The following is an 11,308-nucleotide window of genomic DNA, read 5'->3' as shown; positions in this document are numbered from 1 at the left end:
TGTCTCATCAAGTCCTCACTGGATCATTATGTAGGCATGGCGTACCTTTATAGAGGTGGAGTCATTAGCCCTGTTTATAGATGAGAGAAAGGGCTCCAAAGAGCTTGAGTATATTCCCCAGGCATGAATCTAGCTTTTTCTGACTCTAGAACTTGAACTTTTAAGCTCTAATCAATGTGCCTGCTAGGACTATTTTTAGGAGTAGAAACTAGTGAAAACCATACAAAATAATCTGCGAATATAGAGCTGTAGTGACAATGTGCCATGGAAATACTTAGAAGGATGCAAATAGTTATCAGGAAAGCACTCAGGATTCCTAGAAGTAGCTATTTTTCTTTGCCATGGTTATGTGGAAGTGCTTTAGTCATGATGCTGAAAGTATGATTTTTAGACCTAAATTCTTGCTAATTGTTATGATGAGTTTAGAGATGGGCTTTTTGATTAGGAGTATTTTTACATATGTGGAGTTAGAGATTAAGAGAGCAGGGGAAGTGGGCGAAGAAAAGACCCTTTATAGTGAGAGAATCAGAAGGAGAAAGCACTAAGTTAAGCAGCAGTGTTTTTACACTGTGGTCAAAAGGCTCTGCCCACTTGTCTGACACTGGAGTAATATTATTATTATTATTATTAATAATAATAATAATAATAGTAAACACTAACTTTTATTAAGCATTTAGCATGCTCCAAGCATTGTGCTGAACTTTTATTTTTTAATTTATTTCTCACAGAATTCTATGAGGCAGATAATACTCTGGCTCCTATATAACTGGTGGAATTATGGACTCTTATTGAAGTTAAATATCTTGTTCAGGGCTTCCCTGGTGGCGCAGTGGTTGAGAGTCCGCCTGCCGATGCAGGGCACACGGGTTCGTGCCCCGGTCCGGGAAGATCCCACATGCCGCGGAGCGGCTGTGCCCGTGAGCCATGGCCGCTGAGCCTGCGCGTCCGGAGCCTGTGCTCCGCAGCGGGAGAGGCCACAACAGTGAGAGGCCCGCGAACCGAAACAAACAAACAGAAACAAATAGTACACATGGAGCTGGGATTTGAACTCAATAGCGTGAATTTTGAATCATTCTCTTATCTCTCATGACGTTGCTTTTCTATCTGTAAAAGGAAGTTCTTGCCACTTCTAGACATATTCTATGTATTTACTTGATCAACATTTTTAGCTTTATTGGTGGGACAATTTTCAATGTGTCCAACACTCTTGGGTTGGATATCATCGAAGAATCAGGAGAAAGGGAGCAGGAGAAAAGTTTCAGCACTCTTCAGCAAGGGCTGCAAGGGGTCCTGCTTAAAGTCTGTATGACATCACAGTCTTGTTCAACAAACTCCAGACCGCTAGAACCTGTAGAAAATTGAAAAGGATTAAGTAGGGACAGATAAAATAAAGACTTTTAACAGATTTTAAGCTCATGGGGTTTGTTATCTCAGATACAGTATAGCTTCTACTGACATAAAACTTTCTTAAAAAATTAAATTAGGTACATTTATTAATATCCTAATGGAAACAAGAGACACTCACTGTTCTGAAGGGCATTCTTAATCTTTTGTGGGTCCTGCTGCCCTCTGCCCTCCTTATTTTCAGAGTTCTGAGGAACATGGTCGAAGTCTGACCTGAGACATTAGGGGATGTGACAAAAGATGTGCTTTCACTGCACGAGGGTATATAGGTATTTAGAGGCTCTTAACATACTATCAAAAATTTTAATTGTAATACAGACTACACTTATGTGGATAAAGAAACATATATGTAGGGCTTCCCTGGTGGTGCAGTGGTTAAGAATCCACCTGCCAACGCAGGGGACAGGGATTCGAGCCCTGGTCCGGAAAGATCGCACATTCCGCGAAGCAACGAAGCCCGCGAGCCACGGCTACTGAGCCTACGCTCTAGAGCCAGCAAGCCACAACTACTCCGCGCGCCCCGAGCCCGTGCTCCGCAACAAGAGACGCCACCACAATGAGAAGCCCACGCACTGCAAAGAAGGGCAGCCCCGCTCGCCGCAACTAGAGAAAGCCCGCATGCAGCAACGAAGACCCAATGCAGCCCAAAATAAATAAATAAATAATCTTTTTAAAAAAAGAATCACTTAGAGTCTGAACCCCCCACTCGCTGCAACTAGAGAAAGCCCACGTGCAGCAACAAAGACCCAACACAGCCAAAAATACATAACAATAAAATAAATTTTTAAAAAAAGAAACATATATGTAGATTTGCAAAGAGGAGTAACTGGATTCTTTTTTCAGCAATACTTTGCAAATAATAGATCTTAAATATACAACACATGTTGGCAAAATAAATATCAGTTGTTTGCTGTTTCTTCAATGATCATATTGTAATGTCAATGGGAGATTGTCACCCTGAGTGTGAGAATTTCTAGCTACAAACTGTTGCATGTGTAGCAAATAGGGATCTGCACAAAATAGATTTTAAAAATCACTAAATATATGTAAAGGACTAGCCAACTAAATATTCCACGTATAATTTCTTCTCCTTTATTTTAAAGGGAATATTTATGGAACCCACATATCTGTTTATTTTTTTGGCCACAGTGCACAGCTTGCAGGATCTTACTTCCCAGACCAGGGATCGAACCTAGGCCCTGGCAGGGAAAGCCCTGAGTGCTGACCACTAGACAGACCGCCAGGGAATTCCCTCAAAACCACATATCTTGAATCTGTATATTTTGGTACTGTTCTCATTTTTCATAAAATTCACTAGAGATCATTCATGAAATATAAATTATATCATTATAGGTAATTTCAAATATGTAAAAGTATAATTCACAATAAGTTGTTTGTCAAACAATATATTTTAGCTTTGTAAATACCATGGTTGGTATACTACATATCAATCTTCATTTGAAGTTTGCAAAGATAGCCCAACTGTTAAAAATCTATTAATGTGATGTACCACCTTAAGAAATTAAAGGAGGAAAAACTGATCATCTGATAGATGCTGAAAAAGCATTAAATAAAATTCAACATTGATTAGTGATTAAAAATTACTGTTAAGAAACTAGGCAGAAAAAGAACATTATTAACTTGATGAAAGGCAATTTTCAAAAAATAAACTTATTGGTGAAATTTTAAAAAGCATTTCTATTAAAGTGAAGAAAAGCGTAAGGAATCCCTCAATCTTTGCTTCTTTTTGCCTTTGTCCTGGAGGTTCTGCCAGAGAAATAAGAGGAGAAAAAGGGCATCATCATTCATTGGGTGAGAGGGAAGGACCAAAGAAGGATTTCTAGAGAATGGAGGACCAGAAGACACACTGTGGGTTTCACCTTCAAGCTGTGTCACAGGCTTTCTGGACACCTGTCCACAGCTGCCTTCCCTTTAACTCTGTGCTTTCTCTTCTGCTTCTTAAGCTCCTGTCCCTCCCCACACCTAATATCACCCAGCCAGCAGTCCTGCTTGTGGCTTGCTTCTCTTTTCAGCAGCTCAGGGAAAACTCCGAGGGCCAAGAACGGCCTCTTCCCGAGACGCCGTCCCTCACTGTGGATCCTGAGCATCTCAGCTCCATGCACCTGCAGACCTGGCCTCTTTCTCTCTTCCATCGAGAGCAAGGACTTAGGATCAGAATTTGCTTCCTCTTTAAGCTTTATCTTTAGCTATTAAAAACAGATGAACTTGCAATTTATGCTTCCTTTACCCTACGTGGGATGTTGCTTTTCGATATCTGGCATCTTTCCTGTGGATGATGGTAGGATGAAGTTCTCCAGTGATGTTATCTGCCTCTCAGACTCATCTGTGGAATGAGTTTAAGTGTTTTTCATCACTCTCTGGCTTGGGTCTCAATAATAGCACTGTGTTGAAGTATTGTTTTGCTCTTGGTTTCCCCCATAGTCCAAAAACATGGTGAACACACACACTCTTGACTTAGTCCACAAAATGCATATTGGGGCTTGGGACGTCTTTTCATTTACTTCTATGTTTGGACAGATACACAAGGATTGATTATATCTTCTACAAACTTCACAATTTTCCTCTGACCTCTATTTGTTCCTACATAGGAACCAAATGGATTAAATTTTTACTTCCTCCTTTGAAATTTATTCTCCTAAAGCTTGAGGAGTTTTAACCAGGAAAATACTTTAAGGCCAGTGGGGTACTGAGTTAGCAAAGAAGACTAACGGAGAAGGTTTCTTTATTATTGGAAACTCAACACTGGTTATTTGACATTTATAATGTGCATCCTGCCTGCTTCCAGAAAGATCTGAGATGGCGTACAATAAAGCAGGCAGGCAGAAGGGAAAGCAGGCGAGCAGGGATTCTGTGTGGCAGTCTGGGACAGGCAAATTCAGCTGCAGCAACTTAATGGCACCTTTGGCTTACAAAGGCCCTGTAGTTTATTCACTGAGTACTTGTCCTAGAACTTTGGAAAGGCCAACCCAGTGACAGGCTAGCTAGACATCTATAGAAGAACAACCTCTTCCTCAGCCCAGAGTTCTCATTTGTGTATTGCTGTATGTGCTTTGTATCTTGTCCTTTTTAGTAAGTATTTTGTCTCTCTAGCTATAGAAGTTGTACCTACAGCAAGGCAGTTCACAAGGAACTGAGCTATTACAACACAAGTCAGTGAGATTCTCCTCGTGTGCCTTAGGGAAGGAAAGGACAGTTGGAGCATTAGTATCGTTGGTATGTCACGTTACTCTGTCCCTTGACAGTATTTCCCCATGGCTCCTAAAATCAGGGACCAATAATTCTACTGGTACCTGTTGCAGAAGGTCATCTTTTTGAATGCGTCCCTGAGCTCTGGGCTCCGGAAGGCATATATGAAGGGGTCAATGACGGCGTTACACATGATCAACACACCGTTCACCTGGAAGAGGGACATGTAGCAGGCACAGTAGGGGTCAGCCGGGCAGAATGTCATCAAGAGGACATGAAGGACAAAGGGCGCCCAACAGAAAATGAAGACCCCGAGCAGAACAGTCAGTGTGACAGCCCCTCTCATGTTGGCTCTGGGAAGCGTGGAGATCCTCCTGGCGTGGGAGCGGGCCAGCAGGAACATGTGCAGGTAGAGGCACAGGATGAAGGCCAGCATCAGCGGGAACAGCGCTGTGAAGGCGATCACCGTGGGGACGTGATGGGAAAAGGTCACGATGGTGATGCCGCTGCCCATGCAGCACGTCCAGATGACCATCAGGACGACAAGGGCACGGCGCGGGGTCACGATGCGGTGGTACCTCAGAGCGTGGAAGATTGTGATGTAGCGGTCAGCGGCAATCACAGACAGGCTGCAAATTGAGCCAAGGAGAGAGAGGATGAACAGGGAGTCCACCACGTCGTCTGCTGTGGTTTCAAAACTGCCTTGAGGCTCGAGGTAACCCATGTTTCTGAACATGATCAGGATGTTTTCCAAGATCTTGTACAGGCTGCCCAGCATATCGGAAATAGCCAAGCTGCAGATGAATAAGTACATGGGTGACTGAAGATTCTTATTCTTGATCACAGTCAGAAGGACCATCAGATTCTCCAAAACCCCAACAATGGATATTGTGAAAAATATCTCTTCTGGCAAAACCACAGGAGGACAGTCTGAATTATTTCTTGCTGTACTGTTGATGCTTTCATACAGGTTGATAATGTGTTTCATCTCTCCTGCACGTGGTTAAGACAGGGATGTTACTGGGACTTGACAGAAAATTTGATTGATTCTTCAGAATCTTTTCTTCTCTGTAGTTCTTGCTGAAGACCTGAGGTAAAAACCACACAGTCACCTAAAAAACTGTATGTAGGAATATCAGTTGCAAAATAGATCACAAAATAAAAACAAGCCATGTTAGCTTTGAGGAAGCTCTATTGCCTCTGCAAAATATAATGGTGGAATATTTAAATAAAACAATTTACTGGACCCTCATCTTTTTAAAAATCTTTCCTAAATATATTTTTATTTTTAATTGAATTATAGTTGATTTACAATGTTTTGTTAGTTTCAGGTGTACAGCAAAATGATTCAGTTATATATATGTGTGTATATATATATATTATTTTTCATATTCTTTTGTTTATTTTCTATATAGTAATGTATACCTGTTAATCCCAAACTCCTTTTATTCCTCCCCGCTTTCCCCTTTGGTCACCGTAAGTTTCTTTCCTATGTCTGTGAGCCTGTTTCTGTTTTGTAAGTTCATTTATTTCATGTTTTTAGATTCCACATATAAATGATATCATATTTGTCTTCCTCTGTCTGACTTACTTCACTTTGTATGATAATCTCTAGTTCCACCCACATTGCCGCAAATGACATTATTTCATTCTTTTTTATGGCTGAGTAATATTCCATTGTATATATATACCACATCTTTTTTATCCATTCATCTGTTGATGGACACTTAGGTTGCTTCCATGTCTTGGCTATTATAAATAGTGCTGCTATGAATATTGGGGTGCATGTATCTTTTTGAATGAGAGCTTTCATCTTTTCCAGTTATATGCACAGGAGTGGGACTGCTGGATCATATGGCAACTCTATTTTTCGTTTTTTAAGGAACCTCCATACTGTTCTCCATAGTGGCTGCACCAATTCCCACCAACAGTGTAGGAGGGTTCCCTTTCCTCCACACCCACTCCAGCATTTATTATTTGTAGACTTTTTAAAGATGGCCATTTTGACTGGTGTGAGGTGATACCTCATTGTACTTTTGGTTTGCATTTCTCTAATAATTAGTGACGATGAACACTTTTTCATGTGCGTGTCAGCCATCTGTATGTCTCCTTCGTAGAAATATCTATTTAGGCCTTCTGCCTATTTTTTGATTCAGTTGTTCGGGGTATTTTTTTGCTATTTAGTTGTATGAATTGTTCGGTTTTGTTTTTGTTTTTGGCTGCGTTGGGTCTTCGTTGCTGCACATGGGCTTCCTCTAGTTGTGGCAAGCGGGGGCTACTCTTCGCTGCAGTGCGCAGGCTTCTCATTGCAGTGGCTTCTCTTGTTACAGAGCACGGGCTCTAGGGCGCGAGGGCTTCAGTAGTTGTGGTGCATGGGCTTAGTTTCTCCACAGCATGTGGGATCTTCCCAGACCAGGGCTTAAACCTGTGTCTTCTTCATTGGCAGGCGGATTCTTAACCACTGCGCCACCAGGGAAGCCCTGTTCGTATATTTTTGAAATTAAGCCCTTGTTGGTCATATTGTTTGCAAGTATTTTCTCCCATTCTCTAGGTTGTCTTTTCATTTTGTTTATGGTTTCCTTTGCTGTGCAAAAGCTTGTAAGTTTAATTAGGTCCCATTTGTTTATTTTTGCTTTTATTTCTTTTGCCTTAGGAGACTGATCTAAGAAAGCATTGCTACAATTTATGTCAGACAATGTTTTGCCTATGTTCTCTTCTAGGAGTTTTATGGTGTCATGTCTTATATTTAAGTCTTTAAGCCTTTTTGAGTTTATTTTAGTGTATGGTGTGAAGGTGTGTTCTAACTTCATTGATTTACATGCATCTGTCCAGCTTTTCCAACACCAATTGCTAAATTGACTGTCTTTTCTCCACTGGTTTCTCCTTTGTCAAAGATTAATTGACTGTAGGTGTGTGGGTTTATTTCTAGGCTCTCTATTCTGTTCCATGGATTCATATATCTGTTTTTGTGCCAATACCACATTTTTTATTACTGTAGCTTTATAGTATTGTCTGAAGTCTGGGAGTGTTATGCTGTAAGCTTTGTTCTTTTTCCTCAGGATTGCTTTGGCAATTCTGGGTCTTTTGGGGTTCCATATAAATTTTAGGAATATTTCTCTAGTTCAGTGAAAAATGTCATGGGTAATTTGATAGGGATTACATTAAATCTGTAGATTGCTTTGGGTAGTATGACCATTTTAACAATACTAATTCTTCCAATTCAGGAGCATGGGATATCTTTCTATTTCCTTGAATCATCTTTAGTTTCCTTTATCAATGTTTTATAGTTCTCAGCTTGTAAGTCTTTCACCTCCTTGGTCAGGTTTAGTCCTAGGTATTTTATTTTATTTTATTTTATTTTGGACACATATTTAAAAGGGATTTTTTTTAAGCTTCTCTTTCTGATATTTCATTGTTAGTGTAAAGAAATGCAACAGATTTCTGTTTGTTAATCTTGTATCCTGCTACCTTGCTGAATTCACTTATCAGTTCTAATAGTTTTTGTGTGGTGTATTTAAGGTTTTCTTTACAGAGTGTCATGTCATCTGCATATAATGACAATTTTACCTCTTCCCTTCCAATTTGGATATTTTTAATTTCTTTTTCATGTCTAATTGTTGTGGCTAGGATTTCCGATACTATGTTGAATAGGAGTGGTGAGAGAGAGCATCTTTGTCTTGTTCCATAATTTGGTGGGAAGGCTTTCAGCTTTTCACCATTGAGTATTATGTTGGCTGTGGGTTTGTCATAAATGGCTTTTATTATGTTGAGGTATGTACCCTCTATACCCACTTTGGCAAGAGTTTTTCTCATGAATGGATGTTGAATTTTATCAAATGCCTTTTCTGCATCTATTGAGATGATCATGTGGCTTTTGTCTTTTGTTGATGTGGTGTATCACATTAATTGATTTGTGTGTGTTGAGCCATCCTTGTGACCCTTGGGATGAATTCAACTTGATTGTGGTGTATGATCCTTTTTATGTGTTGTTGGATTCAGTTTGCTAATATCTTGTTGAAGATTTTTGCATCTGTATTCATCAAAGATATTGGCTTGTAATTTTCTTTTTTGGTAGTCTCTTTGTCTGGTTTTGGTATCAGGGTGATGGTGGCTTCGTAGAATGACTTTGGGATGGTGCCCTCCTCTTCAGTCTTTTGGAAGAGTTTGACAAGGATCAGTATAAGTTCTTTGTTTGTTTGGTAGGCTTCCCCAGTGAAGCCATCTGGTTCTGGACTGTTGTTTACAGGGAGTTTTTTTTTTAAATTACAGATTTTACTTCACTTCTAGTTATTGGTCTGTTCAAATTATCTATTTCTTGATTCCGTTTTGGTGGGCTGTATGTTTCTAGAAACTTGTCCATTTCTTCTAGGTTGTCCAGTTTGTTGGCATATAACTCTTCACAGTATTCTTTTTTGTTTTTTTGTATTTCTGCCATATTTGTTGTTATTTCTCCTCTTTCATTTGTTATCTTGTTTACTTGGGTCCACTCTTTTCTTCTTGGTGAGCCTGGCCAGAGACTTGTCAATTTTGTTTATCTTTTCAAAAAACCACCTCTTGGTTTTATTGATTTTTTCTGTTTTTTTGATCTCTATTTTATTTATTTCCTCTCCAATATTTATTATTTCATTTCTTCTGCTGACTTTGGGTTTTGTTTGTTCTTCTTTTTCTAATTCTTTTAGGTGGTCATTTAAGTTGTTTATTTTAGATTTTTATTGTTTTTTGAGGAAGGCCTGTATTGCTATGAGCTTCCCTCTTAGGATGGCTTTTGCTGCATCCCATAGATTTGGTACGGTTGTGTTTCCATTATCATTTGTCTCAACGTATTTCTTTATTTCCTCTTTGATTTCATCATTGACCCATTGGTTTTTTGGTAGCATGTTGTTTAGTCTCCATGTAATTTTTTCCCCTCATTTCTCTTTCTGTGGTTGATTTCTAGTTTCATGCTGTTGTGGTCAGAAAAGATGCTTGAAACAATTTCTAGCCTCTTAAATTTGTTGAGGCTTTTTTGTGTCCTAGTATGTCATCTATCCTAGAGAATGTTCCATGTGGACTTGAAAAGAATGTGTATTATGGTTGTTTTTTGGTTTTGTTTTTGTTTTTTGGATGTAGTGTCCTGAAGATGTCAAATAAGTCTAACTGTTCTATTGTATCCTTTAGGATCTCTGTTGCCTAACTGATTTTCTGACTGGAAGATCTGTCCATTTATGTCAGTGGGGTGTTAAAATCTCCTACTATTATTGTATTCCCATCAGTTCCTCCCTTTGTCTGTTAGTATTTTATGTATTTAAGTGCTTCTATATTGGGTGCATATATGTTAATGAGTGTAATATCCTCTTCTTGTATTGATCCTTTTATTATTATATAGTTGGACCCTCATCTTAACTGCTCTTTGAAAACATATTTAGTGGAATTTTGAGCCTAGAGATAAAGATTATCCTGTGCTTCTCCCCTTTCCCTCCTTATCTTTCTCCTGAATCCAATTGCATGTAAAGTGGGTTAGAACAAGTAAAGAAGTAAAGATTCGGAACAGGAAAGCACATGGTCACCCTTCCTCAACTTGGAAGTGGTGGCGGGTTCCATGAATTGACAGGATGTTTAGGTCCTTTCTTTCCACTGCTTGTCTTTCTGGGTCACTGCCTGACCCTACAGCTTATGGAAAAGGCAAAGATGTTGATGTACTATTCCCATAGTTGATAGTGCAATATGTGTTTTCACTTCTGTTTCAAAGGGAGAACTCACAGATTTCAGTTCCATATTTTAGGGTAAAAATGTATTTGATTTGGTAATACTGTTTATAAATTTGTTTTCTAATTTGGTAGAGCCATAGACTACTATGGATGCTCAAATACTATTAAGAAACTACCCCAGGGCTTCCCTGGTGGTACAGTGGTTAAGAATCCACCTGCCAATGCAGGGGACACGGGTTTGAGCCCTGGTCCGGGCAGATCCCACATGCCACGGAGGAACTAAGGCCGTGCACCACAACTACTGAAGCCCACGTGCCATGCTCCGCAATAAGAGAAGCCACTGCAATGAGAAGCCCACACACCGCAACGAAGACCCAACACAGCCAAAAATAAAAATAAATAAAATAAATTAAAAAAAAAAAGAAACTACTCCAGTTTAACATTCAATATAAGAGGTAAAGTTAAATTATTCTTCATAATAGGAGAATATAATGGGTGTTTTAAAAGTTTTGGCTATTTCTTTAAAAAAAGGAATGTGTCCGGTAAACATTAAAAGCAAAACAACATTAACTATTTATAAGATCTTTAGTAGAAAATGAAAACAATCCAGTTTGTGCTCTTTATCACCTAACAAAATATTTTAACTTCATTTTTCAGATTCTATGGGAAAAAAGTACCAAACAGGCAATTCTTTTCCAAATTAATAGTGGAACTCTTACATTCCATGAGACAGCAACCATCTTTACTTTTTCCACTTGTCTCTGAAAATGCCTTTTAGACCACTGAGGTCTGGACTTCAGTGAGCCCTGAATCATGGCTTCAATGCCACTGCCAGGGAGGGTGGTGCTCCCCAGAGTGCTTTCAGTCGGTGAAAACAATTGCTAAAATGACTACCAAACAAAGCATTTTAGAAAATGACACCAAAAATTATTATCCCGCAATAAAGAGAGAATCAATGTATTCTTAAACCAGCAGGTGTTTTGGTTTTGATTGTGTTTTTTTCTTTTTCT

General features: G+C 39.2%; 1 protein-coding gene across 2 annotated transcripts in view; it reads right to left on the bottom strand.

Moving 5' to 3' along the window:
* Positions 1-4,627: 4,627 nt before the first annotated feature.
* MC2R (melanocortin 2 receptor) overlaps positions 4,628-11,308 on the bottom strand; it is a 19,303-nt gene continuing 12,622 nt past the window's right edge. Inside the window, exon 2 of one of the 2 annotated variants that reach the window (XM_007460039.1) lies at positions 4,628-5,699. In XM_007460039.1, coding sequence (XP_007460101.1) covers positions 4,706-5,599 — 894 coding nt within the window. In that variant the 5' untranslated portion in view covers positions 5,600-5,699 and the 3' untranslated portion in view covers positions 4,628-4,705. Of the gene's footprint in view, positions 5,724-11,308 lie in introns of both variants that reach the window. The other variant, XM_007460040.1, reaches the window with a different exon arrangement.

The sequence above is a fragment of the Lipotes vexillifer genome, unplaced genomic scaffold (genome assembly GCF_000442215.2).
Source record: "Lipotes vexillifer unplaced genomic scaffold, Lipotes_vexillifer_v1.1 scaffold987, whole genome shotgun sequence".
Lineage (NCBI taxonomy): Eukaryota > Metazoa > Chordata > Mammalia > Artiodactyla > Lipotidae > Lipotes > Lipotes vexillifer.
This window is presented reverse-complemented; position numbering and strand designations above follow the sequence as displayed.